Source organism: Thermobia domestica, chromosome 11 (genome assembly GCF_964235325.1).
Source record: "Thermobia domestica chromosome 11, izTheDome1.hap1.1, whole genome shotgun sequence".
NCBI classification, from domain to species: domain Eukaryota; kingdom Metazoa; phylum Arthropoda; class Insecta; order Zygentoma; family Lepismatidae; genus Thermobia; species Thermobia domestica.
In genome coordinates, this window is record NC_137464.1 from 51,742,697 (window position 1) to 51,764,410 (window position 21,714).

General features: G+C 35.7%; 1 protein-coding gene across 2 annotated transcripts in view; it reads left to right on the forward strand.

The window, feature by feature from the left end:
- LOC145664069 (nephrin-like) overlaps window positions 1-21,714 on the forward strand; it is a 727,167-nt gene that overhangs the window by 13,702 nt on the left and 691,751 nt on the right. For both annotated transcript variants that reach the window (XM_081730409.1, XM_081730410.1), the window contains exon 2: window positions 17,992-18,124. In XM_081730409.1, coding sequence (XP_081586535.1) covers window positions 17,992-18,124 — 133 coding nt within the window. The remainder of the gene's footprint in view (window positions 1-17,991; window positions 18,125-21,714) is intronic.

A 21,714-nucleotide genomic window follows, 5' to 3' on the forward strand; every position in this document is an offset into this window, starting at 1 on the left:
GTCTCATTTCGTAAACAGAAGTTGAAGATAGCAACTATTTCCGGTTTTGTCGTTGACCACCATAGAATAGAAACGGTAAGAGATAACCAGAAGTGTTTTTATTTTTGTTTAATGGATTAATGGGCCCAAGAATAGGTTTCTCATTCATTCTTTTTTCTCTACTAAAACCGGAAGTCTTAGAAATCTACGACTCTTTCAGTTTCAATATTTCACACCTATAGAGCGAAAGCAGTAAGAGATAACGAGAAATGATTTTTTAAATGCGAGTTCAGTATTCTAACAGTAAGTATTGGTTTCAAACCCTAAAAGTGGCTGGAATCTACGATTGCTGATACTGATTGCCATAAGCAGAAAATCCATAACAGATAGAGAAAAGCTGTTTTTTATAGCCTGATGTATAATTTAGATTCATTGTCGGAAGAATTAATTCTACTTTCCCCTTTCTTTTCTTTCCAAGAAAATCAGAAGTTGTAAAATTCTGCTACAATTTCTAATTTCAATTCTTGTTCTTTTAAAGTCAAAATTGTATTAGACAGTAAGGAAGTGTGTTTTTCATGTGGATTCAGAGTCTTAAGAATAGGTTTCATTTCCTATCTTATTCTCTGTTCCAACAGAAAGTAAAAAGTGTATCACTTCTCCTTTCATTATCGAATCCTTTTAGTTTCAGAATTTGGATTTAGCGTCTCAAGAATAGATTTCATCTCCGATCTTATCCTCTTTCAAAACAATAGGTTACAGATGTACCACTTCTTGTTTCGTTATTGAAACCCCATAGTTTCAGAGTTTGGATTCAGCGTCTCAAGAATAGATTTCATCTCCGACCTTATCCTTTATTAAAACAATATGTGACAGGTGTACCACTTCTTGTTTCGTTATTGAAACCCCATAGTTTCAGAGTTTGGATTCTGCGTCCCAAGAATGGATTTCATCTCCGACCTTATCCTTTATTAAAACAATATGTGACAGGTGTACCACTTCTTGTGTCGTTATTGAATCCTCATAGTTTCAGAGTTTGGATTCTACGTCCCAAGAATGGATTTCATCGACGACCTTATCCTTTATTAAAACAATGTGTGACAGGTGTACCACTTCTTGTTTCGTTATTGAATCCCCATAGTTTCAGAGTTTGGATTCTACGTCCCAAGAATGGATTTCATCTCCGACCTTATCTTTTATTAAAACAATGTGTGACAGGTGTAGCACTTCTTGTGTCGTTATTGAATCCACATAGTTTCAGAGTTTGGATTCTACGTCCCAAGAATGGATTTCATCTCCGACCTTATCCTTTATTAAAACAATGTGTGACAGGTGTACCACTTCTTGTTTCGTTGTTGAATCTCCATAGTTTCAGAGTTTGGATTCTACGTCCCAAGAATGGATTTCATCTCCGACCTTATCCTTTATTAAAACAATATGTGACAGGTGTAGCACTTCTTGTGTCGTTATTGAATCCCCATAGTTTCAGAGTTTTGATTCTACGTCCCAAGAATGGATTTCATCTCCGACCTTATCCTTTATTAAAACAATGTGTGACAGGTGTACCACTTCTTGTTTCGTTATTGAATCTCCATAGTTTCAGAGTTTGGATTCTACGTCCCAAGAATGGATTTCATCTCCGAACTTATCCTTTATTAAAACAATATGTGACAGGTGCACCACTTCTTGTGTCGTTATTGAATCCCCATAGTTTCAGAGTTTGGATTTTACGTCCCAAGAATGGATTTAATCTCCGACCTTGTCCTTTATTAAAACAATGTGTGACAGGTGTACCACTTCTCGTTTCGTTATTGAATCTCCATAGTTTCAGAGTTTGGATTCTGTGTCCCAAGAATGGATTTCATCTCCCATCTTATCCTTTATTAAAACAATATGTGACAGGTGTACCACTTCTTGTGTCGTTATTGAAACCCCATAGTTTCAGAGTTTGGATTCTACGTCCCAAGAATGGATTTCATCTCCGACCTTATCCTTTATTAAAACAATATGTGACAGGTGTACCACTTCTTGTGTCGTTATTGAATCCCCCTAGTTTCAGAGTTTGGATTCTACGTCCCAAGAATGGATTTCATCTCCGATCTTATCCTTTATTAAAACAATATGTGACAGGTGTACCACTTCTTGTTTCGTTATTGAAACCCCATAGTTTCAGAGTTTGGATTCTGCGTCCCAAGAATGGATTTCATCTCCGACCTTATCCTTTATTAAAACAATATGTGACAGGTGTACCACTTCTTGTTTCGTTATTGAAACCCCATAGTTTCAGAGTTTGGATTCTGCGTCCCAAGAATGGATTTCATCTCCGACCTTATCCTTTATTAAAACAATATGTGAAAGGTGTACCACTTCTTGTTTCGTTATTGAAACCCCATAGTTTCAGAGTTTGGATTCTGCGTCCCAAGAATGGATTTCATCTCCGACCTTATCCTTTATTAAAACAATATGTGACAGGTGTACCACTTCTTGTTTCGTTATTGAATCTCCATAGTTTCAAAGTTTGGATTCTACGTCCCAAGAATGGATTCCATCTCCGACCTTATCCTTTATTAAAATAATATGTGACAGGTGTACCACTTCTTGTGTCGTTATTGAATCCCTATAGTTTCAGAGTTTGGATTCTACGTCCCAAGAATGGATTTCATCTCCGACCTTATCCTTTATTAAAACAATGTGTGACAGGTGTACCACTTCTTGTTTCGTTATTGAATCTCCATAGTTTCAGAATTTGGATTCTACGTCCCAAGAATGGGTTTCATCTCCGACCTTATCCTTTATTAAAACAATGTGTGACAGGTGTACCACTTCTTGTTTCGTTATTGAATCCCCATAGTTTCAGAGTTTGGATTCTACGTCCCAAGAATGGATTTAATCTCCGACCTTATCCTTTATTAAAACAATGTGTGACAGGTGTACCACTTCTTGTTTCGTTATTGAATCTCCATAGTTTCAGAGTTTCGATTCAGGGTCTCAGGAATGAATTTCATCTCCGATCTTATCCTCTTTGAAAACAGTAAGTGACAAGTGTATCACTTCTTGTCTCGTTAATGAATCTCCATAGTTTCAGAGTTTGGATTCAGCGTCTCAAGAACGAATTTCATCTCCGATCTTATCCTCTTTCAAAACAGTAAGTGACAAGTGTATCACTTCTTGTTTCGTTATTGAATCCCTATAGTTTCAGAGTTTGGATTCAGCGTCTCAAGAACGTATTTCATCTCCGATCTTATCCTCTTTGAAAACAGTAAGTGACAAGTGTATCACTTCTTGTTTCGTTATTGAATCCCTATAGTTTCAGAGTTTGGATCCAACAAGAAAGTTCTTTAATATTGTTATGAGGTTTTATTTTTTAATGTTGCCCATGAGATGAGACAAGACAGGATTTTCTTGATAAAATACGAGATGAGAAAGAGGGTTTCCAATAGAAAACACACTTTTCGAAAAATCAAGTTTTCCAGTTTAACGTCCCCGATTATGCCCTTGAGGCTAAGGGAGACAGATGATTGAAGCAGGTGAATTACGATGAAAGAATTGGTGGAATGAGAATAGGAAGAAAAATACGGGAGTACCTCGAGAAAGCCCATGTACACGTTGCTGTCCATCACAAACATGCTTAGCCGGGGATCGAGTCAGGGACCCCAACCACCAGACATAAGCGCTCTACTGTTGTGCTTCCGATACACTTTTCAAGACGAAGAAGCACGTTGGCAACACCTTTCTGAGATGAGGCTGCTCTGAATCGTGTTTCGTGAGCAATAAATAGTAGTAACATTACGTACTAGTACAGAGGCATAACCATGGGGGAGGTCCATGCGTCCAAACACCTTTCAAAAGTTCGTAACTCAACATACATTTGTACACTTTCTTATTAAAAAAAAAAAAAAGAAAAAACTATACTTGTTTAACAGGGAAATGATTTTTGTAGGATGAAAATTTGATCTCACACTTCATCTGTACGCTTTCTCTTATAAAAATAACCTAGTTCTATCATATTTTTCTGAAAATATAGGTGAAAGTATTTTACAATTATTTATCGTCTTTTCGATTGCTGAATAATGCCTGTTCAATACTATATACACGTAATGCTTGTAGTATTAGATCCCCCTATCCAAACAATTTCTGGATGCACGCCTGGTCTTATATATAGTATTATGAAAGTGTTAAATTTTAACAACATTCAATTAAAGCAATAGTAGTTTTTTTTCTAATTTTATGATAAAGAAAATGAAATCTTTAAGTTTTAAGTCCCACAGTTATGCCGGCTAGGCTAAAGGGGACGGTAATAATGAGAAGTGAATGAAATACTGGAATGAATAAAGTAGGAGGAAACGGAAGAGTCCCGAAAAAACCCACGCACATGGTGTTTTACCACCAGAAAGCTCACTTGCCGCGAGCTGTAATCGAACTAAGGACCCTTGCACCAGAGGAAAAAGCTCTACCACTGATCCACTGCGGCCCATAGTATCTTGACGAAGGCTCCTGAAGCTATATTACAGTCTACTTTTGTTATTCCTCCACAATACGATAAAAACCCTTCGGCGCCAACCACCAACCATGAATATAATACCTTATCAAATCCTTTGTTCCAAATTTACAAGTTTTAAATCTAGTTTGTAATAAATGTCCTAATCAGAAGACAACACGCAAAAAAAAAAAAAAAAAAAAATTAAAACAACGTTGTTAGGGAATAGAGATAAGCTTCCGGGAAATTTGATGTATCTCTTTCTTTCTTCTTTATGTATTTTGGTTGTAACTTGTGAGGCTTGTGACAGTGACGCTTCTCGGGAATTTAGGTCATCTGGCTGAGACGTGATTTGATTTTAAACAGATTCAAGAGCACTGCTGAATGAGATCCCTTCCATTCCCCTAGCAAATCTAAGGGTACGTATATATTTCACCAGAAAGGGAAAAATGAAGTGAGGAACTTTATGGTAGTTATTTAAATATACTGTGTAGGCCTATTATGTTTTTATTTTTTTAAGTACAATAACTTTGGATTTTTTTTCAGTACATTTCTTTGACTTTTGAATATTATTTAGTTAGAGCTCACTTATCTCTTGGAATTCTGAAATTGAACAATAATTTTGTTATGGTGTAGATCATACTAACAGCAAAAAGTATCATACTACTTCTGTTTTAAAATCTGCATACTCTAACTTAGTAGATCTTAAAGTGGGTTCCGCGACGCCTAAAAATTGAAATATATTGTAATAAAATGGAACCCGTAGCTGTTATGCAAGAAGTACAGGGTGTCCGAGAAGTCCTTCCCTGATTACAGAAATTGATAACTCAGGCTAGAAATAAGATAGAAATATGAAACTGCTGTTGAATTGTTTACAAACTATAAAAGTTTTTGTCTGTGTTAGGTTTGTTCTGTTTTACCAAGTCTCAATTTTTTTGTTTTAGGTTTGTAGTACGTAAGTAAGAAGCCCAAGAAGCCATGCCAACCAACCAGGAGAAGGCACAGTGTGTCCTGTGGTACCATGAGACACGATCACCAACCACGGTGCAGAGACAGTTCCAGACAACATTTGGGAGGACTCCACCTGATGTCAAGAGCATTAAAGCCTGGTATGAGAAGTTCAAGAACACAGGGTCGGTTGCTGACCTTCCGAGGTCTGGTCGACCAAGAACCTCAGCAGACACGGTGGAGGCTGTGCGGCAGTCTTTTCTGAGAAGTCCTAAGAAATCGGTGCGCAGGGCCTCACGTGAATTACAGATGCCAAAAAGCTCTACCCATGACATTTTACACAAACGTTTATTGTTTCGTGCTTACAAAGTGCAACTCGTTCAGGCCTTGTTGCCCGACGACGGTACACGTCGATATGACTTTGCGGTCGAAATACTATCACGTATTGAGGACGATAATGGTTATCTCAGACGAATTGCCTTTTCCGACGAAGCGACATTCTTTGTCAGCGGAGTAGTGAATCGCCATAATGTACGCATTTGGGGTTCAGAACCCCCCCCCCCCCAGGAAACCCTGCAGCAACGAATAACCACAGTCGTTGCATCGATCCCTCCAGTGATGTTGGCTAATGTGTGGATGGAAATTGAATATCGCCTAGATGTGCTACGTGCTACCAAGGGTGCTCATGTTGAAGTGTACTGATGTGACCAAAACTTTTATAGTTTGTAAACAATTCAACACCAGTTTCATATTTCTATCTTATTTCTAGCCTGAGTTATCAATTTCTGTAATCGGGAAGGACTTCTCGGACACCCTGTATTTCTTCAAGAGATATTTCTAATTGCAAAAAAGAAAGCAATTAGAAATTATACCTACGTTTGTAAATTTAAATGTTTTCCTACTTTTCTAAATTTCTGCCCTGAAACCGGCCAACCGTTATATAGGAGTACTTCAAGTGACAGAAATTTCTTCTTTGTTAGGATACTTTCTCAAAAGCAGTTGTACATTAACTACACGACCCCTCGGAATTTCATTGATTTCATTTTCAAGTGGCGGATAACTCCCACCACTACCACCAATTCCAGATTTTTTAGTAAAAAAAAAAAAAAAAAAAAAGTACATGTTAGTCATTCCTATGCTTATGAACATCAAGCCTCCCCCTCTCCAATTGTGGGATTTCTAAAAATAAATAAATAAATAAAAACAGAGAACAAAGAAATAAGAATATTGCTTTGGTTGAATCAATTTGTGAAAAGATAAAAATATCAAAATGACATACACACATAACGTTGGTTTCCAACCACTTCCTTTCCAGCAAAGGTAAAAACAACCCTGAAACAAAAATATTTTTTTTTTAAATTCTAATTAGTATATTTTTTAACACCATGTAAAATTTCAGAAAGCATTTCAAAGGGATCCTCAGATCACTTTCCAAATGAACAGAAGGTCCGCGTTATCGGAATGTATAAGAACCACTGCTCTAACTGATGAGTGAAATTAGGTGAAGCAAATTAAAATTGTAAGCGGTTGTATGAAAACTTTATTTCAAACGAAAATACTAAAATGTCACACAGATTCAGAATTAGGTAGGTTTCTTTATTTTTTTTAAAAAAAATCAACGTTGAGTCAGTTTCTCTGTGAAAAATTAAGCATTAATCAGTTTATCCCTGAAAAATTCAACATTGAGTCGATTTCTCTATGAAAAATTTAGCATCAATTGAATTTCTCTATGAAAATGTTAAACATTGAGCCAGTTTTTCTAAGAAAAATTCAGCATTCACTCAGATTCTCTATGGAAAATTTATCATGAGTTCAATTTCTCAATGAAAAGTTTAGTGTTTAGTCAGTTATTCCACGACAAATTCAGCAGTGAGTTAGTTTCTCCATGCCGTATGTGCATTGAGTCGATTTCCCTATCTAAATTCAGTATTATGTCAGTTTTCCTATGAAAAATAAAGCATTTAGTGAGATTCTCTACAAAAAATTCAGCATTAAGCCTGCTTGTTAAACAAAAAGTCAATTCATCTTTTGAAAATTCAGAATTGGATTGGTTTGTCAAAGAAGAAACCAATTTCTCTTTTTGAAAATTCAGAAATGAAATGAAATCTTTGAATTTTACGTCCCACGACTATGCCGGGTAGGCTATAGGAGACGGTGATGATGAGAAGTGAATGAAATGGTGGAATGAAGAAATTTTGAGAAAACGGGAAAACCCCGAGAAAACCCACCAGCACGGTGTTTGTCCACCACAAAATCCACACGGCGCGAGCTGGGATCGAACAAGGGGCCCCAAGCACCGGAGGTGAACGCTCTACCACTTTTTTTTTAATTAACTGACCCACCGAACATGTCTCAATAAGTTACTTGATCTACTTATTACTTAATTTTACTTGCTTTACTCGTTTACTTTACTTTCTTCCAATCATCTAGTACGACAGGGACGCGAACACAGAAACATCTAGGATAGTTAAAATCACAAAAGTTCTCCCTCCGGGAATCAGACCAGGGACCAAAGGCGCACGTGCTGGCCACTAGACCAGCGGGGAATGCCAGATTACTGAGCCACCGCGCCCCCTTTAAAATTCAGCTTTAAGTCAGATTCTTAATGATAAATTCAGCATTAAGTCAGATTCTTAATGATAAATTCAGCATTAAGTCAGATTCTTAATGATAAATTCAGCATTAAGTCAGATTCTTAATGATAAATTCAGCATTAAGTCAGGTTCTTAATGATAAATTCAGCATTAAGTCAATTTATACGTGAAAAATTCAACATTGAATCGATATCTCTTTAGAACTTTTAGATCGATTCAATTCCTTATGAAAAATTTGAGTCAGTTCTCCTATGAATCATTTAGTCATTCTCTATGAAACAAATGGTATTGAGTCAATTTCTCTATGAACAATTCAGCGGTTAGTCATTTTCTCTATGATAAATTCAGCTGTGAGTTAGATTATCTATGAAAACTGCAGCAGCATTGAGTCGATTTATCTATATAAATTCAGCATTATGTCAGTTTTGCTATGAAAAATCAGGCATTGAGTCAGATTATATCTAGATATATGAAAAATTCAGCATTGTATCGGTTTTTCAAAACAAAATCAATTTATCTTTTAAACATTCAGCTTTAGGTTAGTTTCTTAATGAAAAATTCAGCATTAAGTCAGTCATGAACAATTATTTCAAGAGAACTAATGTAATACTCTTGCTTATTTCGTCCATGTTTCCTTTCAAATTACTGTAACAAAATAGCTACAGAACATTAAATCATTAGTTCCTTGTAGTAAGTTTACTTGTTTATAATGTTCAGTGTACTGTGTAATACAACGAAAGAAAACAAGATTATTCGATTAAATTCTGCAGGAAAAATATTACACTTTATTTTTTTATTTTATTTTTTTTCTCCTGTGTGTCAGTTAGTTTTTACCTGCTTTTCAGTGCTGCATCAAAATCGTTTTCCGATTCAATTCGTGGCTCTTCCCACTGATGTGGTGTAATTCGTTCACCCAAATCGAATCACGGCCTGTCATTTTCAACACTTGTGCTGTATCTCTGGCATTCCCATCGATTTCATGTGCATTTAACTAATATTATCATGTTGATATGTATTTTTTTTTTAAATATAGCATTTTTAAAATTTCTCGTTTAAATATTGTTTACGTGTTACGCTTTTTACAAAAAAATAATCGTTCTTTTAATTTGTTTCTAATTTATCATTTTTCTTTATTTAGAGCTCCTTCGTGGCTAAGCGGTTAGCGCACGCGCCTGTGGCGCGAGACCCGGGTTCGATCCCCGGCGGAAGCTCAAGTGGTTTGGATTCCACGTTAATCAGTAGGTCCACGTCTCATATAGCCTCGCTGCTGAACAGGACGTTAAACTCAACTCAACCAATTTTCTTTATTTACTAAGTTGAAAATGTTGATGCAAATATCACAATAATCGTAGCAATAGTTAGTAGAAGAGACAAATATGCTGCTATAGAAGAATGTTGAAAATTAGATAAGTGAATATAGTATCAAATGAAAGAATGTTTGAAATGGTAGGAGATAAAAGAAGTAAGCTATACTGAAAACTATTTCGAAGAGAAAAGACTGCATGTGCGTGACACATAAAGAAGTTATGCTACTAGCTATGTAGAGAATGTAGGGAATGAAGGAAAAATTCAGCTTGTTTATAAATGAATGGTGCGGTTCTAAAAATTAATAATAAATCTACTTATTTCCTTATATGGACAAACCTTTCAGCATAAGGCGCGGCAACTGTACAAATTTCTGACGCATTAATCACAGTCCTTCAATATGTGCACCCTTGGTCACCCGACACACATCTACACTGTAATCAAATTCTTTTCATGCTCGGTGTAGGTCGACCACAGTGGTTGTCTGCATTGTATTGCGTTATCCGATCACAAAGTTCCTCAAGGGACACGGACAGTGGCGGTACATAAAATCTATCTTCAAGAAACCTCCAAAGAAAGAAATCACATGGTGTTAAATCTGGCAAACGGGGTAGCCAGGAGAGAAGGTTGTTGTCTTCTGTTGCAGCACGTCTAATCCAGAGGTGGTGAAGAACAAAATTAAGAAGTTCTTGTACATTACTGTAAAAACGGCCGGAGTACCATCAAGTTGAAAATGGTAATCATCGTCATTGGTGTTCATTAGAGGTAACACCACCAGGTTTCCATGTCTAGAAGTAAGTCACTGGTCACAGTTTCTTGTTCGAAGAAACATGGGCGGTGCACTTTGCATCAGACACACGAGGTCGACCAGAACTCTCACCTTTACACAAGCATCCAGTTTACACGAACTGACGGTACCACCTGTTCATGTTATTCTTGTGTTCTGGGTTTTTACTAAGCCGTGTGCGAAACCCACGCTAACAACAGATCTGGACAACTCGAAACTGAGCACATAGAAAGCCTTTGCCTGTTGCGACCCCATCTCGCAAACTGACACCGTGCCCTTAGCAGTAGACATGACAAATTAACCAACATGACAAGCAAATATCAGTTACAGCATGAGAAGCTTGGACAGCTGCCACTGGGTACGATGTAAGTTTCTAAGGTGTAAGTAATCAATAGTTTTATTATTAACTTTAAAACCGCTCATTTATAAGCATACTCGAAAGGCAGTGAATGAAATATATCGACCTAATAAATAAAAAAATGTAGGGAAGAAAAAGCCAATCTTAAAATTGCTGGCCCAATTAATAATAATAATAATAATAATAATAATAATAATAATAATAATAATAATAATAATAATAATAATAATAATAATAATAATAATAATAATAATAATAGTTATCTCGGGGTTGTGTTTATTTTTCCTCAGTATTGGTCAGTGCATCAGTCTTATCTATTTCTTTCAGCATGCAAGGCACAATTGTGTAATACAAGTAAATTATTTAAGTTTCTTCCATTATACGTACCATTTCAATATTTTTAAACGACTAACTCTTTTCTGAACTGGATCCAAATTATTGATACAAATTACAGGATAGGGCATCATATAAAACTTTTACATGTACTATAGTTTTATAAGCTTAAAAATAGAATAATTTTACAGGTATATTTTAAAGAAAGTTTTATTTTTAAACTTTTAGAAGACATCGGCGTACCCACAATTTGACTAAGGGGAGATTTGAGTTTCTAAATTTTATGAAGTCCCCTATCCTAAAGCTACTGTTCGAAGAATCCTAGTTTCAACTCAAGAAAATCACCGTTTTACGACAATAGTTTAGATGAGACAAAATAAAAGCAAAGAGATGATCAATAAACAGGAGAACATAATACAACAAAACCATATAGGAATTAAAAGCATTTGAAATTGGTTACTATCTCCCCGTAAAATACACAAATAGCGAAGCCCAAGTACACAGGGCAAAGTAAATTGAAAATGTTAGTATTTTTTGGGCTTGCAAACCTTTTGTAATGCTTTCTTTGACGCTGGCTACGAGTTCATGATTAGTTGTTTAATTCGTAGTTAGCTTCCCATTCAACACCGAGGCTTTACGAGACTTGAACCTAGTGCGAAACGTGGAATTCGAACCACATAAGCTCCCACCAGCAATTGAACTTGAAAAATAAAATCTTTGAGTTTTACGTCCCACGATTATGCCGGTTAGGCTAAAGGAGATGGTGATTATGAGAATTGAATGAAATGGTGGAATGAAGAAAGTGGGAGGAAACGGGAGAACCCCGAGAAAACCCACGAGCACGGTGTTTGTCCACCACAAAGTCCACACGGTGCGAGCTGGGATCGAACCAGGGACCCCAAGCACCCAAGGTCTACAAATGAGCCACCGCGCCCCCAACAATTGAACTTGAGTCTATGAGATAAGAATTAAAGCCATCCCGTCTCGAAATGGAGTTGTGAAAGTGATGTCTTGTCTTGGAAAGTGTATCTACTGTATTTATGTTGAAAGGGTTCGTCATGTAAATTCTGTCTCGTAGAAAACCCTATGTTTCTTCACGATTAATCTCTAGAAATTAAAAAATTAAGAAATTAGAACGGAGTCATTAGTGCTTCCTTCAACATATCAAGTACTTTATTAAAAGAAACAGAATTGAGAAATTTAATTTTAATAACTATTCCAGCAGAATATAATGATGGAGTACAAGTTCGATCTATGGAATTCTTTGTTACAGAATATTAAGATAATAATAATAATAATAATAATAATAATAATAATAATAATAATAATAATAATAATAATAATAATAATAATAATAATAATAATAAATTTATATATAAAATAGTAGAAAGAAAAGATAGAATTGGATACCCAAAGGAAAGAATCACTCTAAACTTAAGTGTATGAATGAATCTATGCTTATAGTTGAAGCGATTAATACTATATGCCCTCTAATGTTCCAGGTATGTGACACTATAACCTCACTAATATATATATATATATATATATGTATATATATATATATATATCAAAAATCGTATAAATTGAGAAGAAATTGATGCCAAAAAACAGCAATAGTCCTGACTTCATATATACTATTCTCTTACCCCAAAGATGTGAGGATTTAAACTCATCAATATTTTTTTAGGTTTAAAAAAAATAAATAAATAAATAATTAAATAAATAACCCGAGGAAGCACAATTGTTAGGTAACAGTTTAAATAATAATACTATAAGCTTTAGGCGTTACATACACGGTCATACCTCGAGTATGAGTTTTAACGTCACCAAAATTTGTGTGTTTGTGTGTTGTGAAAAATTTGTGTCACCAACGAAAGATCTGTTAAACCTCTGAAATGCTTTTAACATATATATATATATATATATATATATATATATATATATATATATATATATATATATATATATAATATTATATATAATCTCAGCTATGCGCGCATACATAAATCTTTGTCGCGAGGGGATCAGGCTTTGGAAAAGGGAAGTCCAACAATATGTCATGTAGTACTGAACGGATATTGTTCTGCAGCCGAAAAGACGAATATTAGTTGTAAAATACTTCCAACTACATTTTCATAAAAAATGATAGAACTAGATTGTTTGTATAAAAGAGAGAGTATAGATGAAATTTAAGATCAAATTTTTATGCTAGAGCAATGATTTTCCTGTTCAATAATATGTTGTTTTATTGAGAAAGTGGTTAATGTGTCTTGAATTTGGAAGTTTTTGAGAAAGATCGGACCCGATGGTCCTCATGGCTACAATGAAATTGCGCACACTTTTCCCGGTTTTATCAGTTTTATCTGGTAAACGTTGACAAGTTGTCGTAATGTACAGGATTGCGCACGAAAAAATTAAGCAATGTTGTCAGATGGAAAATATTTTCTCTTCTGTTATTTTTGTAAATGTATATTACATTATTGACAGGTGTTTACAAAACTGACTACTGTGATTAATTAGACGATGAATGGTAGCTCAGTAGATTCCTTTGATTCGTGGAATTGAAAATGAACTTTTCAGGTGGCTAAAGTAATCATTTTAATTAGAGCATGAATCTGATTGGTTGACTGAGATGTAATGGTCAAACAATCTCCTTATTTATACCATAGGTAGCTGGTCACAGTGGGTCATGGGTCAAGTTTTCATTGATCCATACCATCTCTGGTCTGAAGGAAAAAAATCTTGTTTGCGCACAGATTTCAAAGCTAAAATTGTGGCAACGTTGGACAAGCATCAGTGTTCAAAAAGGCCAACAGAGATTTGTGAGCAATTTGGGATCTAGAGTGTGCGTAATCCAGTTGCTCCTGACCTCATTCGTGGGTATGCCCCTACCCCCAGCACATCTTCCCATGTATGAGGTATGAAATATGTATGAACACAGTGTTCGGAATTTGAGGGAAATTTCCCTAATCTAGAGAATTTTTGTAGGTAAATTTTTCAAAAAGAGTAAAAGAGATTTATTTCAATAAAACGTGAAAATCCAGGGAAATTCTATCACTGACTGATTGATCAATATAAATTGTTAAAAAAATTATTGTTATTCAGAAACAAACCAATAGCACATTAGCAATCGTACGTGTATGTTTGTCTATTCAAAGTAGCATAATTTGCACCATGGTTGGCTGAGTACATTTGCTTTTTCTTCTAAAAGAAAGTTTAAGGAAAGGTAGAAAAAACAGAAGCAAATACAAATGTAGTTAAGACTTCCTTTAATATAGCTAAAGTAATCTTATTACATAACTTCTGTCATAGGTATTGAATACTCAACAAACTTGAGAAAACTTGTTGAGGTAAAGGAAAATTTTGTGCCAATCGAGGGAATTTTATTTAAGAAAACCTACGAGCACTATATGGACAGTTATCATTACCCGTTAAGACATAAACGGATTGGTTCTATTAAAGAAAACTAGCTATATATTGCCAAAAATAGAAAGAAAATCAGAGTTTTAAAAAAATGCTTTGTTGAAGACTTATCGTATGGAGTAAGAGCCGAGAAATACAATTTTATTTAGTGGAACATAGATGTTTTCTCATTTCTCCATGAAAAGCTTGTAATTACACTTTCGTGCCCAATCCTTTTTCCATTTCTCCTTAGGTGCGTTGGAAATCTAATGACTGATTACTGCACCAATGACTTCTGTTTTTCCATTTCATTTGTTTACACTCTGGGAGAAGGTAAATCGTCCAAATACAAAGGGAATCTGGGTCTTAGCGTAAAATCAAGGAATTCGCTCTTGTAATACAACGCGATTGATTTGAACTGATTACTCTCCACTACACGTTGTCTTCCCTTTGACAATGCGTTGTATATACTTTTTTTTTTTTTTTTTTTTTTTTTGTCATTTAGTAGACTTCGCAAAACAGTGCGTCGTAGATTAAAGAGGCGGAGGAATGATGTCGGGTAGAGAAAGCGTGTCTAAACGACAATTTCACTAAATGCTCATTTTGTTTTCCGAGAATTGATGTTCCTTTTCCCAATTACAAACAACTGAAATACATTTTGGGTACCGGGGAAACGATTATCCTGCTCTCTCTTTAGGTGGCGGTGGTCTGGTATGTATTTGTAGTTGTACGTATGGATGGAAGGGAAGATTGGAATTAGATCTGATGTGCTTGGGGAGAGAGAGACACTCCAACGCTATCTGTTGGTGGGTATGGGAAGCACAGGAGAAGGGATGATGCAGAATTAGATCGGTAGGTAAATTAAACACCGAACAGCCGAACAGGAAACGGGTTTATCCTCTTAATTCTCAATCACGTCTCTCTGGAAAGCATCATTGTCCCACTACACTGGGATTTTCCAAGTCAGAACTTTCCTTGCACGTACAACATACGTAAGTCTTTTTTTGTGGGTTTAAAACTGATAGAAATGGATAAGTATGGATGGAACATGGAGGCAGACGGGTATTGTTCGTCCTATGTAACAGAAACAATGCCTAATTAAGCAGAAAAGCATTATATAGTCTCAATTAACTTGCTGTCCTTTCTTTTGTTTTTCGTTTCCTTGAGAAATCGGAGCTGACAAGTACCTGGATACGAAATGCTTATTAATGGAAACAACGGACAGATTAAACGTATTGTATTGAGAGATGTAATAGCGTAGAAAACCAAACTTCACGTGTTAGCTAGTTAATTATTTGAAGCTTGCTTCTCTCTTTGTTGAAGGCTGAGGGAAAGAAGCAGTATTTGTAAATTTATTTGGTGAATGATCATTTAATTACTTGACAGTGTACAACTAATTCAGAATTTTATTAATTAAGGATGTTCCACGTGGAATTTCATGGTAGTTAAGTTTATATGGATACTGGACTTATTAAGACTTATTAACTGACAATAATTCAACTAGTAGTCAACTAGTACTACACCAATGGGATTAAAATAATAATATCAGAAGAAGAAGAAAAAATATTAAACAAAGTAAGCATATTGAAGGAGTAAACAGTTTCCTTGTTACGAATTCTGTCATTATACCAAGGATCTTATAAAATAGAGGATCTGCCCTTAGAACAAAATCTTGAAGCCATACGTCACAGTTTCGCCACCCCTACTCTGCCCACTCCGCCCACTCCGCCCAATAGGATCGCAATGTTATGAGCCAACAATCATGGCGGAAACGAAAGTAGCCAGTCAGACGATGACGTGCCGATGCTCGGTTGCTTTTTGGCTTCATCGATTTAATAGGATGAAGATACATATGGGCAGATCCTCTATTTATAACATCCTTGCATCATACCGTAGATATAGACATTGTAAATGATTAAAACTACTCTTTTGTCTTAAGTATGAAGACCACAGTCAGTAGCGTACGCAGGAATTTATTTCGAGAGGGGTCCAAACTCAATATGAGGGTATTTTATATTAACATTCCTAAAATTGCCCCTAAAATTAGGCAAAATTTACACAAAAGTAGAAATTTCGAGGGGGGGGGGAACGGATTCTCAGGACTCACACCCGACCTTCGTCCCTGACCACATTAGAGAGCATGACAAGTTTTGATTAAGCAATTGTAGTTTAACCTTTGGAATCTCCTTATTAAACTTAGGAGCTGTTGGCTCTTTTGACACTATTTGGATTATTTTCACTCACAACTGCTGCTAAATTCCCACAGTGATGTTTCTAATATACTTCTTCAACTGAGAAACTATTTCCTCATCTGTCGCAATCTCAGTTACTTTCATTCATAACTGTTGCTTAGTTACCTCAATTACGATTTCTATCTCCTTCTTGAACTCAGAAATGGTTTGCTCTTCTGACGTAATTTCGACTACATTCGTTCATAATTGCTGCTCAAGTTCCTGCAAATGACGGTTCGAATCTCTTTCTTCAAGCGGAAAATTGTTTTCTCTTTTGCCATAATTTCGATTACGTTCACTCATATCTGATGCTCAATTCCCACAGTGGCGTTTCGAATCTTCTTCTTCAACTGATAAACTATTATGCTCTTTTGACAAAATTGCGATTATATTCATTCATAATTGTTGCTCAATTCCCGCAATGACATTTCGAATATCTTAGGAATTACATCTTTCTGGGCTTTCTGTATCTATGGCCATTTTAGGTCATCACGTATAAGGGATTATTTCCCTCGGCGATCACATTACCTAGGGAAAAAAGGAACGAAGGAAACAACCTGGACCTTCATGTTAGGTACAATCCCGACATTTGCCTGGTGTGAATGGGGAAAACCCAGGGAAAACTTCGCTCAGGGTAGGTAACCTGAAAAGTCTTTCCACCTTTCCGATCGAACGCGTCCACTGGAAATCGGGCCCAGGACAATGAAATGAAATCTTTAAGTTTTACGTCCCACGGTTATGCCGGTTAGGCTAAAGGAGACGGTGATGGTGAGAGATGAGTGAAACGGTGGAATGAAGAAAGTGGGAGGAAACGGGAGAACCCCGAGAAAACCCACGAACACGGTGTTTGTCCACCACAAAGTTCACTTGACGGGGGCTGGGATCGAACCCGGGACCCCAAGCACCAGAGGTGAACGCTCTACCACTGAGCCACCGCGCCCCCGGGGCCCAGGACAGTTTGCACCAAAAGCGACGGTGTTAGCGAGTACGTTGTGCGGGTTCACTTTGAATCTGCTTTTCAGCTAAGAAATTACTACTAGAATTTGTTGGTGCAGAAAAGAAACTTCAAAAATCTCAAAAAATGATATGCTTTGTCACATTGCACAAGACCAGATCTGGTCCCATGAAATTTAGAATCTCCTTGCACAAATATAGCTACATATTTGTAATCGTATTTCTTGTGGCAAAAGTGCATACTTTCCCCAAGTATGGTTCCGGGTTTCGTCCCTTGTGACAGCATACGTTGCTCAACAAACCCTGGAAGTGATTGAGTTCCCAGAATAAAAATTGTAAGTTCTCTCTAATATAACCTCGATGCTGAACTTAAACGAACTTCAATTAACCAATCCGTATTTGTAATAAATTCTTACAACGATACGTTGTTTATCTACACATAAATACTGACCACTGATTCCAATGTATCCAATGACAGAGGAGCAGTTAGATTGGAATCTGATTGGAAAAGAAATCAAGCAACAATTAGATATATACTCTTTATCTACAATAGTAGTATGAATTTAATAATTGTACAGTAGATATTTGTCAATACATTTCTAACTGAAGACTTCTTTACTTTTCAGTTACTGTAGAAGACACTCAGGCTGTGACTGGCGGTGTAGCCAAACTACCATGTGATTTGACGCCTCCAGTTCAGGGTGATAAGGTGCATCTTGTTATTTGGTACAAAGATGGAGCGGGGTCTCCAATATACAGGTAAGGTTTCTTTGATGCAATATGATGCTTGTAAGATTACGATGCGATTTAAAGAAAAAAGAACTCAGTATAGAGGAAATAAGAATAACGTTAAGCGTAAAGCAATTGTAAATATACGTGTAAGGATAGTGTGAATTTAAATTCTGATTTGAAAGTCACCTGTAATGTATTCAAAGCTATAAAATTGATTCAATTGGAGAAAAATTATAAACAGTTTTGTTTCACAACATCATTTTGATAAGACAAGTTGTGTAATTGTACACAAAATTATTTGATTTGCTCGTATTGCCCCGTGCTTAAAGAATGATGCAATTTCATAAGTTAATTAAAAATATATTTCTCACTATACAGAGCACAACATAGTATATCATCAGCAATGTCAGCCAATCATTCAGATTTCTCATTCGTTAATCACAGTTCTTCAATATGTGTACCCTAAATCACACACCTTTCCACACTATAATCGAATTCATCCCGGACTTGGTGTAGTATATCCGATTGAACGGTCTGTAGCAAATGTATTATCCACTTACATTCACAAAGTTCCTGGATGAACGTGTGCAATAATGGCAGATAAACCCTGTTTTTAGTTGAACCTCCAAAGAAAGAAATCGTTTGCTTCGTTTCGTGTAATTTTCTTTGGTTGTTCTGGCTGTTGACTTACTGTCTTCTGAGGACTTCGCTGAAATGCCTCAGGCACTCTTTTATTATAGATATTAGACATATGATGTATAGTAGAACGCTTGCCTTTAAACAAACATCAGTTTGCACAAACCGTCAGTAGTACCTGGTCATGCCGTTTTTGTCAAGTTTTCGATTTAGATTGTAAATTCAGTGTAACGGTTGATTGCTATGTTGTTGTGCTAGACCATTTCTTAGAAGAACTGAGTTGCTTACCCCACACTTGTTGCAATGACAGCTTTAAAAAGGTGGAGAGCTACCGCTGGAAGGTTTTCCTATGAATATGTCATACAGTGTCTTAGTTTTTTTAGTATAATAATCTAGAAGTACTAGTTAAGGATAACAATTCAGACTCATTACATCTCACGCGCCTTTGGTGTGTCAGACTCGAGTTCGATTCTAGATGGGATTTCATGCACTTTGGATCACATCCTGTAGATATATGACTCAAATTGCTTTGGTCCTGAAAGAAATGCTAAACTTCAATTCAATCATTAAATTTCATCTCGATAATCCAAAAGGTTCCCGAATTTATAGTGATTATTCTGTTAGTCCAAAATAATCGTTTCGTTATCTATAGTAGTATAGATAGATAGGTTCATAGGAAATATGATCTCTTTTTGCAGCATCAAGAGGTATATAATTTTGTTCATTTTTTCCTTTATATTTCTGGGTTTTAAAGAAGAAAAATGCAATATTAGGCTTACGTTTGCTGCAATGCTATTATTTCTTCCTTGTCTTCTTTTCTTTTTCCTATTTGTATGTTATGTGCTGCTTGGATTCAAATTTCAGGGATGAGTAAAAATTTTCTCTCGACATAGATTCTGTTATCGTCTTTCTTTCTTCCTTTCTGTATTTCCTCTTTAAAAAATTTCACTCATAAAGGTAAGTTTCTTGCTACTCTTTTTGCACGTGTTCCTTTCCAGCCAACTTAAGAATAACTCAAGCACAGAAATAAGGAAAGGGAAAAAAGAGTCGCTATCTGTAGTTCCTTTCCATTTTTCATTCTTTTCCTCCTCTTTTGCTCTGATTTTTCTGAAAGTTCCTTCTTACCATTTCCTCTTCATTAGGTTTGAAAAAGGAAAGTCGTCGTATTCGTCTTGCACACACTGGTACCAGTACAGTACATGCTGCCTCTAGCTGGTAATTGAGAACAGGGATTTATATATATATATATATATATATATATATATATATATGGGAACAAATAGGAATGTACAGAAGATGAGTTGCATTATATAACACAGTCAGTATTTCTAACCTTCGTTTTTCCCATTTTTCTATCCTTTGAGGTTCACTATACATATATGTATATAGGATGAGTGGATATGTGTTGTAACCAAATCCCATCCTATTCCCTAAAAGTGAACAAGAGACATGCAAAAAGGAAGGAAATTCAAGATTCTACAATGTCCTCAATATTTATACTTTTTTAAAATAAAAAAAGATATTCTTTTTGTTCGTTCCTTTGTAGGACTAAAGAACACCACAAAATGCACTCAAATAGCTACGTATATTTAAACATACATGCACTCTTACTATAGTAGTATGTATGTACATATAAAGCTGAATGAACCTAACCACCTGACATTATTTATCTAACGTGCATCTACTACTAAAAGAGAATTGAACACGTACGTTGTGTAACTTTTTTGTTTTATATTTTTTCTCGGTGTTTTAGTATTCTTTGTCGTAGCAAGAAATCTCTTTGATACAATATTGAATAGAAAATAAAAGAACTACATGTTTAGTTCCTTATATGGCTATCCTTCTATCCCCTTCTTCCGATATATATTGCATGACTCAATGCAAGGGTGGATGTTTTGAATGTTAGGAGCTTTCAGAATTATTTCAATATTCAGCGGTAAGAGGTAGAAGGATCAGTTATATATATATAAATATAATTCATTGGAGCTTTGGAAAATTCCAGATTGCCAATAGAACTCCAACTGACCAAAGCAGTGTATATATTTTAAGATTATATATTTGTGTTACAGTTTCGGCTATGTAACATAGCCTTCCTCAGATACATTATGAGAGAAATATTCAATTTTGACACCTTATATACAATCTAAATGCAAGGCACGCACGCCCACTTTCTCTTTACAAAACGTAAATTTTTAATTGGGTCTAAAAAGTAAATTTTTAGTTAGTGTAGTCACTTTCTCTTTTTGCACACCTATTATTAAACTTTTAAGTAGGTGTTTGTCACTTACACTTTCTATTCGCTATGCCCATCTGCTGTTCTCCATGTTATACCTGCTTCAACAGCTTGTGTTGATCCTTTTAATTCTTTCTTTCTATTTTGTCTATCATGTTTTCCCATAATTCATGTATTACAAGTGCACTCGACAAATTCATCAACTTCTCCTTCCCATATTTCCTAATCTACTAGGCTTCTTTCCACTTTCTAATCACACTCTTTTTCTCCCTTTCCAATCCTTTTATTCCTTCCCAATCTATGTCATGTCCCGTTTCTTTAATGTGTTTATATATTGCGTTGTTCTCTCTTTTTAGTCTGGCATCCTCCTTATGTTGTTTTATCCTTTGTTCTAATCCCTTTCCTATTTCCCCTATGTACTTCATATCGCACTCTTTACAATTAACCTGGTACACTACTCCTTCCTCTCCTGATCTTATCTCCTTTTCTTTCTCCTTTCTTTTCTCTCACTAAGTCTATTAAACTCTTTCCTCCTTTCCTGTAAGTTTTAACCCCTTCCTTTCTTAACAGGTTCTTCATGATCTCCGTTTTCTCTCCTAAACTTTCAATACCAAACCATCCTTTTCTTTCTTTCTCTGCTTCTTCCTGTTTTCTTAATCTTTTTCTTTCTTCTAAATCTTCTCTTCTGTATCCGTTTCTCTTTAATAACTGGTACAATATTTCTATGTCTTCTTTAATTCTTTCTTAG